The following is a 24,528-nucleotide window of genomic DNA, read 5'->3' on the forward strand; positions in this document are numbered from 1 at the left end:
GCCATTTCTTGTTCCCTTTCATTATCCTCCATACACGATGTACCACTTTTGAATCGCGGCAGTAGATGAGCGTGCTACGGTTTGATTCTGCAATTGCAGGAAATTCATTTGGTGCAGCAGTTCGCTTAACTATCCTGTGCACATAACTATGTTTATGCCAGATGAAGACTCCACAAACACAAACAAGAAAGAGGGCCGGCAGTGGTGTGGAGTCTCAACCGGGATTTACCACATATAGTCGAAGGCACACACTGAGATCGGTTTGATTGGTATTGATTGTTGTGCCAAATCCACAGAAGATCCAACTCTCATCCCAATCATGTGTGCCGGCCATATTTCCCCTGCTCAGAGGGAGAGTCTGAAGTGCAGCTGTAGCCTTTCTGTGTCATGTCAGAAGGCATCACCTCATCATATGAATCACGACCACAGCAGATAGTTGCCGATGACAATGGCCATGAGACAACGGCTGCACATTTCTTGCTGTTGTCAGTCCATCACCACGAGGCAGAGACAATGTTGGAGTGGTCGTGACCTCCTGCCAGCCATTTTTGTCCTTGCAGAGTCAGAGACGCTAAGAAGGAGCAGAAAAAGGAGGGAGAGGGGAGGGCGATTACCTGCCCTCTGGCAGTTGAACATGCTTTGAAAGAGAACATCAGCAGAAGGGAAAATATTTGTTTAGATGGGGAAGTACTACGGTACAAGAAACTCCTGACTCCCTCAAAATTTGCAAATATGTCCCCAGGGGGCGGTTTAGTGGGGAAGGCTACTGCACTGAATTGTCTGATCTGCTTTTGACTGTAAAAAGTACTTAACCCTGCTATTTTAGGCAGTCAACATAAGCAGACCACGAGGAGGACAAATATTTTAGGTGCCAAAACAGAATTAGTCAAGCTGTGATGACTGGATTCATGTGACAAACGGCAACAATCAACCAACAAAGACTGAAAGAAACCAGGAAACAAGGACTCCCAAGGACTTAAGGCCTTTTCCTCTTGTGAACTTCATAGGCTGTACATCTTATTGCATGTTTAGAATCATTTGTACTGCTTGGACAACCACTGATGGCCCGCTGATGCGCAAATGAGACGGGAAAGGCACACCTGGCCTATGAACGCCCACCATTACACAGATGCCTGGCAAAATGTTGACATTATATCATATTTACTGGTGAGCAAGGGATGTGTTTTAAAGTGTGTGATTTCAAATCGCAGAATCCAAAGCTGTTCTCGCAACATCACTGTGCGGTCCAGTATGACGTATCTTTTCGTGTTGAATTCATTAGCAAGTCGAAGCCTGTGATGCTGCAATGAGAGCCATGTGGCCCTGACACATCTGAGGAATGAAGCTTCATCCTCAGTAGGCTCTCGCTCATGCGACAACAGATGCTACAGAGTGTCCTGTCAGAGCTTGTCCATCACTGATATAACCGAGAACACAAATGGGCAACCTTGATGATCAACAATGCCACAAAAAGTAATACATATGTTTTAAAGATATATTCATTCATCTCTTTAGAAGATGTTCTACATGAGATATATTAAGAGCAACACTAATAACTGTGTTGAAAGTACAAGGTGTGTGACCTTGGACGAGACCCGTAAAAGCACTCATGTGCTTCAAATGAACTGCCTTCTGAATATAAGTAGCTAAATGTCCATCATCCCATCCCATTTGTAGCCTCATCTAAAGTAAAAAAGAAGTACTACCCATTCATGACTAGCTATAGCGTCCTCTGCACCATCTCAGAGGTTTTACCCTTACTATATATTCCAAAAGCATTTGCAATTTTCATGACACACTACTTCCCCAATATATGTCAAGGGATTATTTTCTGGCAAAAGCTTAAGCCAAACAGTACAGGATAACAAAGCAATGCAAAAAGACGAGCAACACAGCTCTGCTGGAATTAGAACTCAATCGTATATGCCTTTTTCGTTGCTATTGTAGTAATGAATATGTTTGAAATTCTTCCATTCATCCATTTTCAACACTGCTCATCCTGTTTTAGGGTTGCGGGGGGGGGCGCTGAAATTTATCCCAGCTGACATCAGGCGGAAGGCAGACGACACAGGGTACATATAGGGACGCAAACCAAACCGCCATCCCACTCTGCCCGCACGCAAGTCAGCCGAGTGTACCCCAAGACCATCAGCGACTATATCTGAAATTGTTCATGGCTGATTCCATTCTCAGACATATAACAGAGGAGTTTTAAAAAAATCACCTCTCTTACATCTTGACATAATTCTCTGACTCTTGCCCTTATTTTTTGCCTGTGATTTGAGTAATTACCAATTAGATGGAGCTCATAAGAGCCTATTTGCAGCCAACCACTGAGTAGTTGGCCACACTATGAAGATGAAAAGGCCACATGGTGCCAAGTAGCCAATTGTTGCCCATGTAAGCTGTCCCTTTTTCACTGCATGGTGACTACTTAGCTCAACGGAATTCTGCTCACTCGCTTCTACCCAGGTCTCACAATGCACAATTTCTACCGAAACAATATGATTATTGGTCCGATTTGTCATCACAAAACCCATCACATTTCAAGATTGAAATGACAAAAATAAGCACATTCCATACTCGAGCGGGAGTCTCTACTTTGCCTTCAATCTGCTTTCTAATAAAAATCCTCCCTACCATGGTCAACGGGGAAATAATAACCTTCTTTTTCATCCTTGTTTGTTTGCCCGTCTCACTCTAACTAATGCATGCCTTTGTTTGCTGTGGTGCTATTTTGGAAGTGAGAACTGACCCCCACCAAAGTGAGGTTGAGTACCGCTATGCAGTCAACGGTGCAGTGGAAAAAACTCATTAGGAATGCGTACTTCTGCGATACAAAGCCTTTTAGGCAGCATGCATAAGCCACAATATATCTGAAATGTACATTAACCAATGGTTACAAAACAAATACTAAAGTAGCCACAAAAAGTAGCCAAACTACAGTGGCTGTGACCTATCGTGTTATCTCTTACTGACCCGAACAAGCCCGTTCCGATCCAGATTTGATTACGAACGAGAGGGGTAGTTTATATCAATTGGTTATCTGATCAGCGCGGAGGAGAACACTTACTCCGAAATGTCGGAAGAAACCATCTTTACCGTGCATATCTGTGACGTCAGTAAACGTGTTTCTGTTAGACCCGGAAGCATGTAGAAGCAGAGCAGAGTAGAGGCAAATGAAAATAATTGGGTTGATCAGTTATGACAACAATGGTTAGTTCCTCCAGCCGAATAAGCGAATAAGTCACATCATGGAGTGGTATAAGAGCATGCGATATAAAATGCACTGCAGTCCCTATGATGCAAGCCAGTGAGAAACACATTCTGTGGCTCAACTTAGTGCCAATTAAATGGCAATAGAAAGGCTCTTATCTTCTCATTGCTTGCATTGCATCAAATTGGCAGGTTTCCCAACGCTTCACATTATCCCGCAACGTTCCATCTTCCGCTGCGTTTTGCTTCTTCAGTGGCTTCTTTATCTGCAATCTCTTCGTTTTTTCCCCCTTTCCACACGGTAAAGCTCTCACAGGATACCTTCTCCCTTTGGCTCCCAGGCAACTAAATATAGTGTGTGGTGCAGACAGGCCCGGCCTTGTAATGAATGGCAAGTAAAGCGGAGCGGAGCAGCAGTAGCATGCGCACAGAGATGCAAACTGGTGTCAGTGTGACAGAAAATCTCTTGCATCATTAAGGAAGGATAAATGCCTTCAAGCTATGGAGAAAAGGGGATGTTTACTGAACAAATAATTTCATTTATACAATTAATATGTACTAGCAAGCAGGTAAATTAATTAAAGTGAGAGAATTTCACTTTAACGCCTCTAATTTAAAGATTTTTTTTTTTTTTTATCGCCAGTACCCAAATGAACCTCGGTTGAGAAAAGACAAAGCAGTTATGGGCCTTTAGAACATGTCGAGCATGAGTTATAAAAATGCGCATGTGCAAAAACAGGTGCAAACTTGATTGTTCACGCAAACTGATACGGAAGCGTATCATCCACAAGAAGTTGATTCGCGTGTTGTAGGAGAAGTAGAAATAGATGAAATTAGTCTGTGTAATGCGATTTATCAAATCTGAGATAAATTGCTCTGGCTTTGCCTTAAAATAGCGCATCCCAAAAGCAGGTGTAAAACAGACACAAAGAAGAGTTAGAGCAAAATTCTCAGCGTCTGGAAGAACTTTTCCATTCGTGTCAACATTTTTTGCAAATACCAACAAACTATATCATATCGTACACATATTGTGTATTAAATGTAATTCTGGAGCTTCTAAATGTTCCAAGGAATGACTTGGAGTCATTCACAAGAAGGTAGGGCTGCTCGACTATGAATAAAAATCACAATGATTTTGTTCGATATTGAAATTATTTATGCGATTATGCTTTTGAAATTGCCCGCCTTGTTTACATTATGTTTAGCAGGGTTTCATCATAAAGTCTAAGAAGAGAAAACCTGGGATCCTTGACCGAAGGTAAACTGCCGTTCATTGGCCGCAAAATGAGCGAATTCACAAAATGCATATGACGAGCTGGGCTCCCGTGCAAGTAATTCCGGATACAGACGGCTCTCAGATCCCCGGAGAACTCGCTGCTTGACCGAAGCGCGACATACACTTCAACTGGGCACGGAAGGACGATAAGAAACAGAACAATGTGTTGCTGTAGTTTGCATGAAAATCGTAATCTGAGTAAATCATGCCCACGAACAGCATGTGCAGTCTGTTAACGTGTACGATCAATCTTGCATTTGCAATTTGGGATTTTAGTAAATCAGGCCTTCAGCATTGCGGTGCAGAATTATTATAAATGCATAACTCGCACAGCAATCTCACATATACTATACTGTAAATGATTTTATTATTATTTGGGTCATTTTCAAAGCAAGCTTCTCAGATGGCTCTACATGGAAGACGTGCAGCAAGTATTTGACATCTTGCTAATGGGTACTAAACCTCTTGTGTGACTTTTGCTAACACAACATTAGAGGCGTTAACGAGTGAGCCATGCAGGGTTGCCATGGCCACAACAGAGATGTGTTTCTCCTTTGTAGAGCAAAAAGAGGGGATTAGGCTAAAATGAGTGAAAGCCGTGATATGTTGGCACTCATGTAAACAGCTACGGTATACGTATATAAAGTTCAAACAGTCTTAAGGCAATCAAGACAATAGAAGGTGCATCCGTCCCCTTTTCATGGTGAAATAAGAAGTATAGATTTACAAGTAACATACACGCTCACACACTAAGCCATTAAATATTTGAAAAATGTCATTAAAGACAGCTTAACAGCAGGGTTGGATCTCTTGTCTGTATTGCTTGCACTGTTATAAATGTCCTCCACCTCAATGATCATCTCACTGGTGAAATAGTGAGAGTGAATTAGTCATTAAATTGATCTTCCAATGTCACTTTAAGACTCAATCAGCCATCAGTAAAATAATTACAAGGTCCCCAATGGGGCACTCACCCAGAACGCCGAGACGATAGTTGATTGTGATGACAATGACGTTGCCGTAGCTCGCCAGGATGCTGCCGTCAATCATGTTGCCAGTTCCCTCCATAAAGGAGCCGCCGTGTATGTAAACCATGACCGGCTTCAACCCGTTCTCGTCGTGAATATCTGCAGATAAGAGGCATGTAAAGAAAAAGGCTTGAAATGCTGAACTTGACTGTAATGCCGCTGGTGGTAATATTCTTTCATTCAATGACAAACATGCATATTCAGTTGGCATTACAAAGTAAAGCAAAGTTTATGCACCGTTGCAAACGGCAGAACATAGAGATCGCGTAGAGACGCATTTTCATTTCTCACCTCATTAATCTACATCTAGTGACCCATAAAGACAAAAAGGAATTTTCAATGTTCATAGATTTCTTCAAATAAAACTGTGCCTTCATTTTCTTGGCTCGCTTTTTGCTCTGAAAAGCTCGATCAGGTGTGATTGTTGTTTTGGTTATATTTCCAGTTTTCATATATCTACATGAAGGGAAGGCAGCCTGTTCCCAATAAAAATCTGAACAGGTTGACATGCAAAAGGTAAGCATCGTTTGAAACTACCTTGGGATATGTGTACATGTTGTTGTGCTCCACATTGAAAACCATTGCAAGTTTTAAAAAAAAAAAGAAAAATCCTGAACGTGCCAGAAAAAAAATTACTGCCATAAACGGGCTTCTGTTTTGTTTTGTTTTTCCCGTTATAATGGAAATAGGATTTCATTGCAGTGGCTGTCACAAAACAACAACCCAGACTCTGAACAGAAGACATTTGTTTGAATCTTCTCTTTTTTGGTGAATAATTATTTCTACAGGACAACAATGGGATGGCTCAGATGGCTTCTCCAGACTGATAAACATTCCTAACCGCTTTAAGGCGACAATTTCGACATCTGTCTCGTCTGCTGCTCGGCCCATTTGTCCCTGTTGTTTAATTTGCAGTTAGGCCAGTTGTGATTAAACCTGGTGATTAGTTGACGGGTTGGTGGTGATTATAAATTAAACAGCGTGTCTTTTGCATTAGTCAACATAAAATGAGGCGTCATCTTCTCCAGCTGATTCAATGCACGCCACAGTCCGTTAAGGCCAGCTCTTCTTCATGTGAGAAATGGGGAAAAAAAAGGAAAAAGGCAAATCGAGCTGTTAATATGCTCGTTTTATGGTGTCGTAAAACTGACAGTCAAAGTCTACAGTGGTTTATCGATCAAAGACATGTAAATGGTTTCGAAAAAAGATGGTGGTCTTCATCTGTCACTGTGACCTCCATTCTAAAGAAATTTGATCACCAATTACACAAATTAGTCTCTACAGTATGTGCAGATAAATAAATGCAGATACATAAATTTAGCAATATTAGGCTTTTGGGTGAAATTTCAGGAAGACCCTAAATCACACTAAAACCTTTAGAGATGAACTTATTTTGATCTTTTCTAAAATGCACATTTTTATGCAGCCACTAATATATCAAGGACGTCCATTTCGATGCCTTTCTCTGACATGTCTCTGGCAACTCTGACAATCCCTTTAAGTGGAAATTTAGATGCCAAGCTTTTTTCAATCAGCTTGCCCATAATCGTTGAACTGCTCTTTATGCAGTATGGTCTATTCTCCTTTACATTTTACTACTTTTCATTGGCGCACCTGATGCTAATGTTTCAGTTCTTCCTTCCATGTCATCTGGGAACCCTCTGCAGAATTCCTTTTGGCCCATTTCACTAAATTTACTTTGACTTCACTTTAGGGCAAATGGATTTAGAAAAAAAAAAAAAAAGATACTTGTCCCATAAATTAGACTAACTGTTCAGCATCTCTGTACAATATTAGATTGGATGGATTGCACCATCGGTTTTGTATTCAAAATAATCCGCTCAGATCCATGGAGCTTGTGTTTTCTAATTAGTTATCTTACCCCGACTGTACTGTCTCACTAAGAAATTGTGAGTATGGGCAGAAGGAAGACTCTAGAATAGGGTGAAAATGTCAGGCTGAAGAGAAAAATGTTATCGGAGGTCGCTGCAAACGTACTTTTTTTCAACAGGCCCAAGCAATTATTTAGAAGCTATATATCGAATTAGTTTAACCTCATAACAATTTTTGCTTCACCCTTGAGCAAAAGAGCCATCCGCTGCTGAAAAATAAGATAATGCAGCCAAGGAGTAACAGACAAAACAGTTAGTATCTCATCATGTGCGATTAGAAAACACAGAGAACATTGGTTGATAGCATACTATGATATCCAGATAATAGAAAAGTAGTACATTGGCGCCAAGGAGCTATGTTGAAGTGGTACAGCTCGACTGAGAGACAAGATTAGAATGCAGAAGAAATGATGAGACTTTTCTGCATGTGCACAAATGCTTCCTGTGTATTTTTCTAATCGTCTGTAAGCCATTTTTTCATGTTTTTAACATTAATGTTAACTATTAGACCATTTCAATATCATTTGTGGTATATTTATTAATGATATAAACAATGTAGACTTTTTAGGAGGGGCACCGATGAAGCAGGATTTCTCCACTTATTCCCTATCATAGTGAAGAACTTACTGAAGCGTATTCAGAATGATGCTAACATTAGGCAACATTATATCTTGAGAAATATGCTAGAGCTCATCATGCCGCATGAATGCAATGCCAACAACTATTATAAACATTGGGATTTACATCGACTGAAACGTTCCAGTCCGAGTCATGACGTGTCTACATTCTTATCAGTGACATGCGCTACGGATGAGTCAAGTGCTGAAAGGAGATGAGGAAAGCGTATCCTGTGATACAGCGAGCAAAAGATGGCAGAGCCTCAGGCAGCTGTCATTGTAGAAGGAAAGGCTGCTCGTTTTCAGTATTTTGTTCATCCTCAACCACAGTATCGAGACGTGTTTTTCAACTAGCATACTCAACCCGAAGAGGACCAGATGAAGTTTTCACAGAAAGCATGGCGCCTACAGCAAGTGGCAAAAGAAATTCAGTGGATAAAAACACCATCAGTGTGTTCAGCATTTGTCCCTGCTGCCAGTGACAGCGGTTTCATAAATGGAGCTGAGAAAGCAAGGAAACATCATCATTAGCGGATGGAGCAGGGTGAAAAGATTCACAGCGATAGTGCTGATGTTTACGTTCTCTTGGCTACAAAGGCAAATGGAGAAAATAAATGTTTAGCTGGCAAACAAATGTCTTGTCCGTGGGTACAAATAAGTAATAGTATGAAAACAAAATTTGCGTACACTGCTCACGTCTCCCTTACACTTTAATTGACCAGGCAGCCCACTTTCATTCCACTGCCGTCTTTTTTGCCCTCATATGTGTGTGTGTCTGGTGCTATTTTTTTCAGTTCATTCTCATCTGTGTCACCTTCCACCAGGTGGGAAATGAGAAGACTCGGGCGAATCCCTGGTGAGCCACTTCACTTTCGGGTCAATTTAAAGAAGAAAAAAAAAGTTTTCCATAAGTTAGACTGACAGTGCAGCCTTTGTGCATGACAAAAGATCACATGAAATATACCATCTGGTGCCATAGTGAGTTGGTTAAATCCTTATGGATTTTATTTTAGAATCATTTACCTTACCAGTATTGATCAACTACACAGGCGTCAAACTAAAGGCCGTCAGGCCAAAGCTGCTCTACTATCAATATTAGCTAAGGGACGTGAAGTGTAAGTGCCGACATGCTTCTGTAAATAAAGAGAGCGCAGCCCAGACTATCGGAAGTCAATATGATTTTGTCAGAACCACAAAGTTATTAGCTCATTTGAAACAAACCGATTCAAAATTCAACGCGTTCATTTGTCATATGCACAACAATAACAACGGTAGCGTTGAGCAATGATATTCTCACTTTCTCAATTAATACAAAGAATATAAAAGAGGAATTTGAATGAATTATAGATAAGTATTGAAGGAAAAGTACAATGTACATAAGTACAATTTAAAAACAATGACCAGTCTAAAAATAAGGACATTGTATTTAAAATTTGCCCTAGTCATAGTCTCATCGGTGCAAAAAGAAACTTAGGTACATGATGGGCAAAAGATGCAGCCATTTGACTTTTGAAGTATTAAAGGTGAGCAGGACTTTCTATACTAAGTATTATAAGCGAAAGTGGCAAGTCCTTGTCATCACGACAACAAAATGTACTACATCTTCTTCCGGTTGCAAAGCCTTTCAGTATAGAGGGTCACGGGGATTTCCCAACATAATCACAATATTAAGTACTTGTTGTCATTCTGTGTGACATGCTTAAATAATCACAGATACACATCCCTCAATTGTTTCCCTATCCTTAGACACGGGCTCAATTTATCGTCCTAAATCCTTCATCTGATGACAGGCGGGAGGCTATAACATCAACATTATGCCCGGCCTGTGTCAGCTGCGTGAGTATTTCAATAAGTAAGACATTTCTATTTATGCTGATTTTGTTCTTCTACCACTGACAGGCAATAAAACATGCACAGCAAAATGGGCCTCGGGGGTAACCCAGCACTCATAAATGGACTTTGGCTATCGAAGTGCGGGTGTATTTAATGGATGTCGGAGAAAAAGGCATTTGAATATGGACACCTTTCTTTCCAAAATTTCCGCACGTTCCGATAGTTTTCCAAATTTCCACATAGTCAACCTTTTTTGAATGTTGTAAAAAGTATTCAGTTAAAAATATTGTCTTCATTAGTTTGGGGTTTTGTAGTTTAATTTGTTCCGCGATCACGCTTGTAACTTTGCCCCATTGAGATGAATTGAAATGCTATATTCCAAAAATATCTTCTTTTAATGTTGTACTTTAAAAAAAAAAACTTGCAGTAATTACATATTTAAATAGAATTTAAAGATAAATAATACTGGCTATTAAACTCAATCACTGGCAGAGCATTGAGTCTGGCTTCCTAGGCAACTTGCCCAACTGAAGAGGGTGACGTTTGACTAAAACGTCTTCTAATGTTCCAACAATGCAAGAAAGAAACCTCTGTAATTTATGCTATCATCATGCAGAGTGGAGCTGTGTTAGAAAGTGAGCATTTTCGTTTGGTTCACTGGAGAATGCAAAATAACATGCAAGTCTATATTTTACACAGCAAGAAGAGACATCACGTGATGACTGGGATGTTGTTCATAATGGAAAAAATATATATATATTGCAACACCATGCATTGCAGTCAGGCTTTAAAAAAAAAAGTTGTTTTCTTGAAGTTAGTAATGGAAAGAAAAAAAAACATTGCAACACCATTAGGCTTTAATTTTACTGGGCAAAATAAAAAAGAATAATACCTTGATCACTTCCACCATCATTACTGTTGAAATCTGCACCTTTTCTGTGATAGTTCACTCCTAGTGTTGAAGAAAAAACATAAACGAATAAAATAGAATGTGCGAAGAGATATGTAATTGTCATGCAATGTAATTGGATGTTATTAGACTGTGCAATTACATTAGCGACACTTTTGTGTTTCAGTTTACCATGCCTATGCCTGGAGGAAGCATTCAAGTGCATTTGCATTCATTAGAAAGATAGTTTATAAGAAATGCAACTTTTTGCACAAATTCAGTATTTTGCACGGAAGTAACTGCCAAGTAATTGGGAACGAGCACAAGAGCGTAACTTGGAATCACTGACATTAAAAAAAAAAAAAACCAAGTGATTCAGGTGGCGGTTTTGTAAAAAGAAAAGAAATGAGCGGAGCAGCAATACTGTATCTCACATAAAGTGGCTATTTGCCGCCCTGGGGATCCTGCGGAAGGTTGCTTGCTTGGATTGAAGGAACAGCTTGCTTCTATGTCTGGGAGAAGTGTATTTTGGTTCAGGTGATTCTTTGAATGAATCACAATTACGGCTGGAACATGATGCTGTCTGTGAAGCAGGAACCTGGAGCAAAATTGTGTGAAGACTTTTATAAACATCAAATCAATCCCAGCCATTTTCTGTTTGGAGTGTGGGAGGAAGCAGGCGGACTTGAAGAAACCCACACAAGTATAAGGAGAACATTCAAACTCCACACAGGGAGGTCAAAGTGCTTGCAGTAATTTTAGAGATAATATATGTAAATTTTCGAAGCTCTCTTAAAATTTGGTAGCATCTGTGCCAACAAAGATGATAATTGGGCTTTTGACCTGAATGGCTTTTGGCGAACCGTTCAAACAATTCAGAATTCAACCAATATTTTGGTGAGGGAAAAAAAATCTTAGCTTATTTCATTAGATTTGAATTGAGTTAGCATCAAATAATGAATTTACACTCCATTGTTCAAATGAAACAATTTTCCTTTCATTTATTTACTTCTTGCTTCCAATTGACTTCAACTGTATGGTTGAATACAACTTGTTATTTTTGTTTTAGGCTAAAACAGTCATGGGAGAAACTTTAAATTAAAAATTCCTGACATTTGTGGCACCACTGACAACAAAGCATGCTTGTTTGCTCCAAAAGAAATTTCCTTTGTTGTTCTTCCTTCAATCTTGCAAATGATAAAATTCTTTTTCACAAGAGTAAAATTTAACTTATTTTGTTGAATTGCCAACTTCAACTTGTATGTTGTCTTGACATTTTTAGTTCACACATTTATTTTGTCTGTTTTACAGTGTACCAGTATTGTGCCAGTATTTGACTTCAATGCAGTAGGTACTCATAAAGCCAGCAAGCTAGTATACTTAGGGAGTCTTCTTCTTGCTGTTCTACTATCAGGAAGTAAATGACATGCTTGTTTGACGGAAAGTTTTACTGTGATTGAAGCGTCAGTGTACGTGCATGTGCCTTTATGAGGCTGATCGTACAGGCGTGTAATGCTGGCAAGTCCACTGGTTTTGTAGGCGTCTCGGCGTGAGCTGTGGCAAGCAGCAGCTCTTGTGTGGATGTGTGTTCATGTGTGATGCTGAGGTGACTTTCAATGGAGGAAGGCAAGAATAAATCCAGGTTAACTAAACGATATGCAACATGTACTAATTATATTATTAAGTATGGCACATGTGGTTTGTTGGTTATGTGAATACAGTATTCAATCAGAATTGAGCACTTTTTTGTAAATCCAGCCTAAAGGATTATCTCCACTTTCGCTTTTCCTTGGGCTTTTCTTTTTGGCTTTTAGTCTGACAGACTGTGACAACAGTTATTTTAACATGGACACTGCACTGGCTCTAAAGTGCACGTTTACTATCAAATCTACACTCAAATAAAGAATACGTGTCAGTTAATCTGTCAATCCACTTGAGATGAGGCCCTTTTTCAAATCCTTCCCTGATGCTTGACTGACAGTTTATTTCAAAAGGGACAATCCACAGGGTGGGGTGGGGTTAATAAAAGATGATGGCAAGTGAAGGGGCGCACTTCTTGTACATTGGGATGGACCTGTCAGTCCCTGCTGATCTTAAAAAACATTCATTTGCCACAATGTTGACCCAACAACAGCAAACTGTCTGACGACACTCTCAATCTGCATACTTACATTTCTACAACAGTTTAACATCATAACCAGGCAGTCTTGCTTCTTAAAAATTGTCTCAGCCCCCCTAAAACTGCAAACCTGCAGCTACATCAATCAAAGGTGACACAACGATCCTAACTAACAATTCAATGTCATAGATGACAAGATTGATCAACAGAAGACAGACAGCAACACAGTTAGGGTGGAGTAGCATGTGGAGAGGTTGGTAAATTAGTCCAGTAAACATTTGAACCATATCTCAAAGATTGTTAAATTCACAGGAAAGGGCGGACAGGGAACTCTGCCCAGTGTTGATGTGCTCACGGCACACTGTTCTTACGACAACACGCTTTATGAGCTGTTGCCTCAAAACAGGTTCTTTTTGTAGTCCAACTTGAGCTAAATCCATCAAGTAAACGCTCCAGGGCCCAACTGGCTCCTGTTCATCATTGTGGATGCAAAAGACCCAGTATTCTTTTGCCCAGCAAAATACAAGTGTTAAAAGACCCTTCTGAAAATTCTCAGACCTACCGTCCTCGGTGGGCACGTAGACGTTTAGGTAGAGGCAGTCTTCGCTCTGCTCTTGCACATAGGTTACGAGTGTATCCAGGTTGGCCGTGAACCACACAGGGAGCATGTCGTTGTGTAGGAAGCGATCTTCCAAAAACTGAGGACAAACGGGAGCAAACTGAGTAGCATTCCTGATGCCCGGCCAGGACATCGGGGGCTCTGGTGCCTGAAACCGCCGTTCCCCTGTTGGGGCCAATGCATATGGGATCCCCAAATACTGTTCCACTGGTCCCAGGATCTCATTGGGTAACGTGACTTTCACTCCCCGCAACTTTCCATAGTTGGTGGTGACCACAGGGTAGTGTTGACCCTGGATTGCGACTGCACAGATGGACACGAATCCCATCCAGAGTTGCAGGAAAGCCATGATGGAACACATCCATGAAAAGCCTCTGCAAGCAGACATGCTTCTTCTGTGTTGAGCCAAGTCTGTAGTGGTTAAAGTCCACCCTTGGGTTCCTCAACGCCCCTTGTCTCCTCTTCCTCAGGCTAAAAGCTGGAAGGGAGAGACAGCATCCTGGTAAAACAACGTGGCTTGCATAGCATTTGCCAATCTGAGTCGCTCAGGTCCAAACACCCAGAAGAGAGGAGGATCTTGGATGTGGGTGCCTCAGCTCCAGCTTGATGGGAGCCTGAAATAGGAGGAGAAAACAAAAGTGTTGTTGGTGTTAAATGCCAATAAACAAGCCAACATTTATTCCATATCTTAGATGCATTAAACAATTAAAATGAGTCAAAAAATGATCTAAAACACATTCGATCAGGCAACTTGACATCTCACTGCCGATAAAAAGCACCAATCCCTAAACGCACACACCAAAGACTTTTTAATGAAATGTTCACAGGTGGTCTTCAAAGCCGGTGCAGGACATTGCAGAACGTCCAACTCAACCTTCTTCATTTGAGTACCTTTCCAAATCTGATTGCTGCCTGAGACAGAACACAGGCTAAACGGAACCAGCTGGGTGAGTAATTCTGGATCAGTCACCACAACTACCCGTGATTAATCTAAACAATTACTTTGAATCCGAAAGAAGTGGCGCGATGCCTTTCAAAAGAATCCCAGCGGCCCTCCCCTTCTGCCCTAAAAATATGCAGCAGCTCTATTTTTGACACACGCCTGGTCAAACTTACAGGAAGCATGCATGTGTGGGTTAAAGCATCCGGGGTATTTTCTGTTTTTTTTTTTAACTAAAACCCCTCAGACCATTAATGGGCAGACAAAACGCTCCACTTCTGAAAGCCTCCCGGTGGGATTTAAAGCTGTGCGCAGGCAAGAACAAAGCCACAGCATCATCTGGGACTAAAGGGTTCAACATGCTTCAACTCAGCTTGATGGAATATGATGTCTGGAGATGTCTGAAGCTTACACGGGAAGCTCTGTCTCCTGCATCACTATGGACAATGGATTTGCCAAGTATTGAAGTCACAATTCTTGCCGTCCAACCTCAGAAGACCTCACATGCTGTAAAATAAACCTTGCCATTGTAATCTTTGTTGCCACTTGGTAGACTAATACCATAAAGCTGAATCAACTACAAATATTAACCTAAAAGTATCCAATGTTAACAACAAAAGTGATTTCTTGTCTGGGTCCAGAAGTGTACTTCAAACCATTAAGACAAGCAAGTTGGAGTCACTTTGGCAAAAATTGCCATCGTATTATACAACACATGCAACTCGGTGAAGCATTTAAATGATTCGGAGTCTGTCATGATTACACTGTAATGTGGCTGTCAACACAGCCAGCTCACATTTAGAAGCATTTGCGGAAAGAAAAATGCAACAGGTAATTGATATACGTTTGAATATGAGAGTACTCAAAGTTTTTTTTTTCTCCTTCAGCATACTTATAGCAGAATGCTATTCACCTCAAGCAGTTTTGATACGACCTTTCTTCCATCAATTGCTTCTGACTTGAGTGTTTTTGTATAATGATGAGCAACCATTATATACAGCAGAGGAAGGATAGCAGCCACGTCTGCACACTTGGTCTCATGGTAGCACAAATACATCAAAAGTTAAAAAAGGATAAATGCGGCTCCACTTTCCTGTTACAATTGCTGCTCATTGTGCATGCAAGGTAATAGGCTTCTAAATGTCTTTTCATGAACTGACATTGTACAGTATTTGTGTTAATGTGCTACATAATGATAAATTGTCCAATACGGCAAGTGAGGGGGCTGAATGTGAGACCGCCAGCGCTCCCACTCTCCTTGGATGAGGACGGCGTACATTGTTCTCACTCTTCCTGATTATAAAAGCTAAGTCTTCTGAATACCAACGAAGGGGCACGTTGTCATTTGCATTTCAATCACAGCATGATCCAGCCTGAGGCTGCTCTGGTCTTATCTGGAAAATATTACTAACACTTTGAACTACAGCTGCTAACAATTCTTCACATATACATGTCATGATATACTACGTACATACAGTGGAGGGTGTGTCGAACGATGTTAGTCCGAAAATTACGGTATTTTTGAAAAATACATTAGCTTGGTTTGATGTTTAAATGTGCTGTGACTTTATGAGCATGGGAAAAGTTGGGCAAGACTCTTTGGCGCTGATGACATTTCATGCGCGTTATAATTTGTTTACTTGTTTAGTTGGACATTGCATGGTCTTTGTAAGGCTGCTTCTTTTATCTGACAAGACGAGAGTGTTACTCAGCATTGACCACAATCTCCATTTTGCTAAAAGAAAAGAAATCCTACCAAATCTGGGAGCACAATCACAAATGACTGAACAGATGCACCGTGTATGGGTCAAGTGATTTATTGTTCTTTTTGAAATGACATGCTGAATCCAGGAAAATGGAAGACAGATGATTAAAAAAGCCCTTGAAAGTCTGTCACATGCAATCACAATCACAAAGCTACTAAAGCAGAAAATAAATTTGGAGACTTCAGCCTTTTTTTTCTTTTAGTATCTGTTAAGTTCTGTGGTAGAAGCCACCAGTGCACGCCGGAACATACACAAATTATGCATTTTAGCACTCGTGTGAAATCTTAACAGGGACATGTGGTCAGGGTAGGCGGGTGATTTACATCATCTTAACAGGAACATTTTACAGACAAACACAGCACTCTTCCTGCATTCAATGATTCACACTTGATCACATGTGACGCACATAAATACTCTTCACTCTCATCATACTATTGCACTGTGTTGGTAACATTTACGCATCTTCATGTCACTTTCATTTTGTTTTCACCGGTTTTGTAATCTAGGTTATGCTGACTCAGCTGGGCCGCGGTGTAGCAAAGCAGCCTACTATGTCTATTGAATAAGAAAGAAGTTGCACTGGTTAATACGCTCCTCTAAACTGCTGGAACAGCAATGCTCCTTATGGAGAGATTTTTATTTATTTATCATGTTTTAAAGTTAGGCTGCCTGGCCACAGTAATTTTCTAAAAATTGCAGTGTGTAAATTTGACTCTAACGTAAGTGCCTGATCAGACATGAACCTTACTACCTTATTTTCCGCCCTATAAGGCGCACCGGATCACAAGGCGCACCTTCAATGAATGGCCCATTTTAAAACTTTGTCCATATATAAGGCGCACCGGATTATAACGCGCACCTTCAATGAATGGCCCATTTTAAAACTTTGTCCGTATATAAGATATATACATTTGGCCCGTGGGCCGGACTTTGGACGCGCCTGCTGCAGTGGCTCAATATTGGTCCATATGTAAGGCGCACCTGATTATAAGGTGCACTGTCGGCTTTTGAGAAAAGTGGAGGTTTTTAGGTGTGCCTTATAGTGCGGAAAATACGATACATGACACCGATACTGATGTGTTTCAAGTGTTAACTTTGGCGTAAATCCTGAGAAATAGCATTTTACAATTGTCCATCACTGAAAGAAGTAGCTGTTTGATATCTAAACAATCTAAAATATGGAGTTTTTTTTATTTGTTGGTGTTTCTTATCCCCTGCATAAAGCTCATAGAAATCGGTTGGATGGATTTTTGTGTATTTCTGCTATCCGGCAAACTGGCAAACCATCAAGTGCTGATAAAACAGACAATACCTGGGGTTGGGACAGAATTAAACCCTAACCTCAGATCTTCATATAACTGGCAGCTATTATTTTGCACTGAAAAAAACTGGGGGGAAAAATCTGCAATTAGGTGAATCTGTGTGTGCCGAACTGCGAGTATATGGGGGCTTCACAATTGAGACCATCCATCCATCATCCAAACTGCTTGTCCTCGAGAGGGTCGCGGGCGTGCTGGAGCCTATCCCAGCAGCAGGCAGGAGCCACCCTGAAGTTGCTGCCAGCCAGTTCAAGACACACGTTGACAAACATCCACGCTGACAATCACACTTACGGGCAATTTGCTCAATTGGCCTACTATGCATGTTTTTGGAACGTGGGAGGAAACCGGAGTACCCAAAAGAAATCCATACACAGGGAGAACATCCGAACTCCACACAAGTAAGCCAGAGCCAGAATCAAACCTACAATCTCTAGACTGCTAACCAGTGTGCCACCGTGCCACCACATTACAGACCATTAAAGTCCAAATAAAACCGCAAAATGGACAGGGACAGCACAATTTAATTTTACTGGAGGCCTAGGGTGAGCTACAAAGACATTCTCAAAATCCTGACATTGCAAAGAATCATTACCAAGAAGCTTTTATAAATCGAGACGCTTAAAAGCCAGGTTGCTGATGTATGTAGGTACAACCTTAAGGACAAGGGATGATGTGACGTGACAGATCACGATCATGACAGATAGGTCATCGGTTCAAGCGCTGACAAAATGTATATTTAAAAAAATAATATTGATCTATTGGACAAAGGCTTGGCTGCTTCCTGGTAACTGCCGAGGTGCCCTTGAGCAAGGCTCCACACCCAGTGCAGGAGGTACAACGCTCTTTACTGCTGCTTCCGTCGGACATCACACCTTGCATGCCTACATGTGTGTGGTGTGATTTCGTTCTGTGAAAAACAAAATACGCAGCAGAGTGTCAGTTGAATCTCCCCTTCAGAAATGATAACCACTGAACAAATGTTTAGAAGTGATGGGGAGAGGCAGCGCTTCAATATTTTCACAACTTGAAAGTTGAACCCCTATAGCTGGGGTGCTGCATAAAATACGTAGAGGAATCATGACCCCCCCCCCCCCACCACCCCCCCCCCCCCAAAAAAAAGAAAATTACTCTCACACACCACCATCTTGTGGTTGCTTGGCAAAAAGCGTGCGTGCAGAGGGGTGCCAGTATGCATTTTGATCACACTCGGGCGGGGGTGGGATCATAAATGTTTCTGTCTCCTGCCTCCAATGCACCCCCCTCCCAAAAAAGTGAACGCGCTGTTGCGTTGGCCCCATTTAAAGGGAAAATGACGCACATCGTACCGTGTCCTGCAGACGCACAAACAGTGAACGCACGCGCCCACGTGACGAGTCTCCTCCGCTGCGCTGTCATTCAATCATTCAGCCGATGCGCCGTTTCTCGGACAATTTGAGCGCAATCGCAACTGCGTTTCGGACTAAAGTACACTAGCACATTTTGAAGCCTGCCAGAAAACGGTTCGCTTTGCAAAATGAAAAGGTTTTCAAATGAGCACATGCGTGCTGCAAATAGATCATTTTGACACGCGTAAAAAAGTGCGCATAAAATGACGGCACCGCGCGTCAAAATAAGGCTCCGTAACCTCGTCCAGAAATGTCTTACCTCAGCCTTGTTAACTCCCTTCTGCAGGTCCAGACAGACGTGCATTTAAATCCAGGTTCACGAAATCGTTGGTGTTGAAATCCAAAGTGAGAAAGCGCGCACAGATGCAGCACAACTCTTCTAAATCCTCCGCTGTCCTGCGCGTTTATTTTAGTGGTGGATGTTTCATTGAGTCACTGCAGCGCCAATGGAAACTGATGGAGCCCACTGTGATGCCAGGCAGTGCATTGGCGGGACAAGATTAGCGATAAAAAAAAATCTCTCTCTCTCTCTCTCGCTCTCTCCCTCTCTCTCCCTCTCTCTCCCCCCTCTCCCCCCTCTCTCTCTATGTAGTAATGAACATTTGTTTGCGTCACTATCAGTATAATATATATATATATATATAAATGGGACAGTCCAATTTCAAGGTGAAAGTCAAGTATGCAGTAACAATCGGGTTTGAATATTTTGTCTCTCGCTCATGGCTATATAACAGTTTTCTATGCTGACAGAAAAAACATCTTGTTTGTGATTTTTTTTTTCCCCACAATTTCTCTCCACAATGTATAACTTTTCTGCACACTAGTAGGACGACTAGGGTTTACTATAATACAACGACATGTATTGCTAAAGATGTTTTTTTTACACTACTCCCTTCCACTATAGTGCAAATACATGTTATTAGTTTGGTAATTCAGTGCGCTAGCAGTATATTGAATAGATGCTCAAATGTCTTGCTAAAACGACAGCTGCTTTTGAACACCGGATTGTCCTCACCGTGAAGAATAGAGAACAGATCGGTTTATAATTTCTCTAACCGTATAATTCCCAAGAGTGAGAGCTCGGTGATATCCACAGACAGTACTGTATATGAATGTGAAAAGGTAGCGATAGAGAGGAAGTGAGAGGGGCTTGGTGCATCACAGAAGATCCCCCGGCAGTCTTGGCCGATGGCAGCATAACTAAGAGATGACTCAGGACAAAGTTGATTCATCCAAGCTATCAAAGAGCAAGGTTTTAAGCCTACCCTTTCATAGTCGGCGTGTTATACCCCTGGACCAAAACCGAATATAGTTCCACAGGAGTTAGAAGCCTTGTAATTGAGGTTTCTGCCTACTACAGTTTTTTTTTAGAGATTCTGGGAATTACAAGAAAATATGATCATTGGGATTTACCGCTCTGGTAGGTAAAGATGTTTGAGCGATACCGCCTGCTGCACACGGAGTGCCACGTTTCAATATGACTGAACCGTCATGCAGTGCGCTGCAAAATTATCTGATAGAATGGTCTCAAAATAGGGAAAACAGGCCGTATGCAAACCACGAGGCTTTTTAATCCAGTCCTCTGACCTTGTCCAACTAAAGAAAAAATCATTCAATCATTTCATTTTTTTCCCCCCCACAATACCGCATTTTCCCGTTAGAGGGGGTTCTGACCATTGTCGGACCTTTGTGGGAGTTCATTGTATTAGTCTGGCAAACCAAACCCACTGTATTTCTGCGCTACAGAAATGGGTCGTGTCAGCCCGCCCTTGATAAGGTATGCATGGCTTGTGGCTACCTCAACGCTCACGGGGGTACCTCGATGAGTAGAAGCGTATGCTAATATTATTTATCATCTTTTTTTTTTTTTTTTTACAGATACTCTTGCATAATAACATAACATACCAGCCATATTCTTATGTTAAGAAATAAAAGCCGGCTCCTGCTGGCACGTTCGCAAGCTTCCGTTCCTCAAGCTTCCGTTTAATAAGATCTATATAAGCATCAAGGTAGCCACATGCAAGCGCTTTCCTTTTCTCAAAATACCACACCAGCCTTAGCTAATAAAATTGAAGCCTGTAAATTTTGTTGGTCAATGTCATTTTCCTCGGAATAATCAAAACGGATGCATCGAATTTTGTAAAAGCTCTTCATGTAGCCGTGTACAGCAAACCCCAGTAAGACTTTTGCTCACTGCTAGAAGTGTTTGATGCATATTTGTGAAGATCAAACCTATTTTCACCGGGTATGAAAGTGAGAAGGGGAGTATTCACATTATTGAATTCAAAACACACACCCAGACACACAGCTGTCATTATGAGGCCTTACACAGTATCTTCCTCAGTCAGCTTGTATCTGCACAGCATGGAGACAAAGTGAAGGCCCCAGGTGAAGCCGGCAGCTGGGAAAGAATGGCTGGAGGAAGGATGGAGGATGCAGCCATGCGCTTCCCGGCTGAGTGAATAGACTGTCAGACTCGTAGACTTACAGCAGTGCCGGGGGATGAGGGCAGCACGGCTTTAAATACTTCACCAGCGACAAGCTTGCCGCTGACGATTAAGACTAACAGTGGCAGTCGGCGAAGAAGGGAGAGATCTTTTCTCTCCTTTGTGTTTGGGCACAGATGACTCCCATCACCTCACGGGTGAGAAAAGACACAAAAAGCAGTAAAGGGCCGATGAGGCATGATGACGGGATTACTCGGGAGTGTAACGTTGACACATGAATGAGAAGATTTTTCACTCAGACCGCTTGGCAACAAGTCCGTGTTTGGCTAGATGTTTTGATAAATCGCAGCTCAAAGGTTGATGAAACAGACGGCTTCCTTTTTAGAGACAAAAACCTCAAAGAATACTGCACATCGCTGCTTAGGAGGAAAGAGAACAGCTTTCTACTTCAATTTGAAGTCTGTAGAATTGCCAAGAGCTTCAAAGATCAGTAATGTACTCTAAAAGGGCTATTTTTCTCGATCCAATTTTTTCCACCTACAAAACACTCAAAGAGCTTGAATGCCATCTCCTCATTCACCTGCTGGTGACGCAGCATCAGGAACAACTGGGTTTACTAGGATATTTCAGTGTGGTCACAGGATCAAAACCACAACCTTGGGCTTGGAGGACAACCACTCTACCAAATGAGCTATGTTGCTCCTCCTCATCCACCCGTCGCTAACGTTAGATTGACAAAATTCCACCCCTGTATTGTATCTGGGAGAGTGCCTCTGTGAATTCCAAGCACGAAAGGAATGATGCCCGTACACTTAAAGCTCACCAACGAATTAAACATTGACATCTCATTTCTTATCCTGGATGCCCCTCCATCCATTGTGTGACTCGAGTTCACTAGGTAGAACCATTTTAATGTCCTGAATTTGTCTTAACCTCTGGTCCCTATGACCTTCTCACATAAGCCTTGCATTGGTGGATCTGTATCTGTGCTTCAGACCAAAGTAAACTTTTGGACTTTAAGCGTTGCCAAAGCTAGGGCAAAACTGAAATTATGACAAAGTTCCAGCTCACCTGTGACCTTGAACAGGACGCGGGCATGAACAGCTAGTTCTGAAGAAGCTTGAAAACGATCCAGGTTTTTTTAATCAGGTGTCTTGCGGCAAGGAGACATGGAAAACAAGCAGGATAGCGGAATCTCCAGGACCGGAGCTGGCCCTACCTGAGACAAGAGATGAGAAATTATCTTTAAAAAAGTGATTGGGGTGATGGTCAACAACCCAAGGCCCCAAACATGTTGCCTGTGTGGACACTTAGAAGTTGCCTTAAGCAACTGTCTGTCCAGCAACTGTACCTACGTAAATAATGCAAACAACTGTCTGAGTCCCCCTTTTTTTTTTTCTCTTTCTTCCCCGTATTTTATTGTGCAAACATTGCAAAGCAAGCAAGCTCTCATTGGGGAGATGCTAAATGCAATGCAGGTGGATGCCCCACTGATGTCCTGGCTTGTTTTTCTACCTATCAAGCAGACAAACAGTGTCTGACACTTAAGTTAGCAAAACTGGGACAGGCTTATAGAGAAACAAAACAGCAGTCTATGACCTTGACATGTAAAGACAGTCATGAACGTGAACGTTCAGCTCACTGGCGAGGGTCACCGAGAGCCCATTAGCGTCTGGCAGGAACCACACTTCTCACTGGCTGGTTTTAGGAATTTTGTTTAATCACCTAAAATCATAAGCTGTATTAGTCTATGTAATCACGCAGGTCTCCAGGTCGTGTGAGGAAGCGAAATGAGGAAACAAACTATGTCTAATGTTAATTAGAAAAGCATTACAGCTCCAACTGTTGGATGGCAGACAGCAAGGTGGGAGGGAGGCCGCCGTCGCACAGCTGCCATGCCGGATTAAAATGGATTAGTTGTTATTTGTCTGAGGGCTAATCCTGTGCTTGTTGATTTGTGATAGCCACACTAAAGATAGGTATGATTCTTGCAACTTTCACCAAAATATGGGCAATTATCTTCTAATCCCTGCCTTTATTCCACCGCGGTTGTCATGCAAAATTTACCGCATTTGCTTCAGTTCAACACTTGGGTGTGGGTTTTCCTCTCAGAGGGAAACTAGGTCTGTTTATATTTTTCTCATGAGAAAATATTACTGCAAGCAAATGTTTGATAATGGACTGATCTTAAGGTACTATTTATTTTTCTTTCTTTAAATGAACGTGGACTTTTAAATAATTTCAGCAGTAAAAAAATTTTTTAGCGCAGTCGTCTTGCGGCAAAGATGTGATGGGAATATTGAATCCCTTAAGTGTCTGTGTTTTGAAGAAAAAACTAATTTTGCAAAATAGTAAAAAGATATTCTTGCCAAATAATAAAACGATAACCAATTGTGCCACAGACAGTATCAGGTGTTATATTTGCTGATGCGGCATGAAATCCATAGGGGTTAAAAATCTTTAAAAGTTTGTCTGTTGTCTGTTGGACAGGCATGGATGTAATGTATATATCGCATCTCACACCTATGATGAATTAACAAATACTTGAACCTATCAGTGATTTGAATTTTTTGCCAAATAACCCTCTAGATTCTGAATATGTTTATTCTCATCATCAACAAGATAAATTCCACTTTTCTTCCCTTTACCAGTCCAAGTTGGCAGTAAAACATATTTTATATGGCTTATTGTTCCAAGTGAAACACACGCACACACACACGCAAGTGCAAGAGTGCATACATTATTGCGCAGTGTTGTGACACACAAGATTGTCTGTGAGGATCCAGTGGTAAACTCTCTGCTCTGCTCTGCTCTCCTCAGCTGAAGATAAGAGGCCAGTCTATTTTTGGCAGATGGCACATCAAATATGTGCAAAGCAAGTTGAGTGAAAGAGACATCAGAAGTAGGAAACCCAAAGAAGTCTGTTATTTTCAAAGTAAAGCACAGGCTTTGCATTGGATTGAGAAAAAAAAAGTCTTAAAATTGTAAAGGAGCACGTCACAGGGCACTTGATTTTCATATTCACCGTTTGGAATTGAAATAATGTTAAATTGTGCTTGCAGTTCAAAACAGTTGGGATAAGCCAAGGATTCGCTTGTCTATTTATTATGCAGTGGGGCCAGAAATGATTTTCCCTTCACAGTGAGCAGGATCGTTTTTTGCAAAACAAGAGAAATGCT

The 24,528-nt window shown here is 41.4% G+C and overlaps 1 protein-coding gene across 2 annotated transcripts in view; it reads right to left on the bottom strand.

The window, feature by feature from the left end:
- The window catches only part of nlgn4xa (neuroligin 4 X-linked a), a 47,461-nt gene extending 24,932 nt beyond the window's left edge, over positions 1–22,529 (bottom strand). Inside the window, exons 1-3 of one of the 2 annotated variants that reach the window (XM_061272952.1) lie at positions 22,421–22,529; positions 13,433–14,103; positions 5,467–5,619 (exon numbers count right to left, since the gene is read on the bottom strand). In XM_061272952.1, coding sequence (XP_061128936.1) covers positions 5,467–5,619; positions 13,433–13,877 — 598 coding nt within the window. In that variant the 5' untranslated portion in view covers positions 13,878–14,103; positions 22,421–22,529. Of the gene's footprint in view, positions 1–5,466; positions 5,620–13,432; positions 14,104–19,161; positions 19,389–22,420 lie in introns of those variants that run through there. The other variant, XM_061272951.1, reaches the window with a different exon arrangement.
- Positions 22,530–24,528: the final 1,999 nt, after the last annotated feature.

The sequence above is a fragment of the Syngnathus typhle genome, linkage group LG2 (genome assembly GCF_033458585.1).
Source record: "Syngnathus typhle isolate RoL2023-S1 ecotype Sweden linkage group LG2, RoL_Styp_1.0, whole genome shotgun sequence".
NCBI classification, from domain to species: Eukaryota; Metazoa; Chordata; class Actinopteri; order Syngnathiformes; family Syngnathidae; genus Syngnathus; species Syngnathus typhle.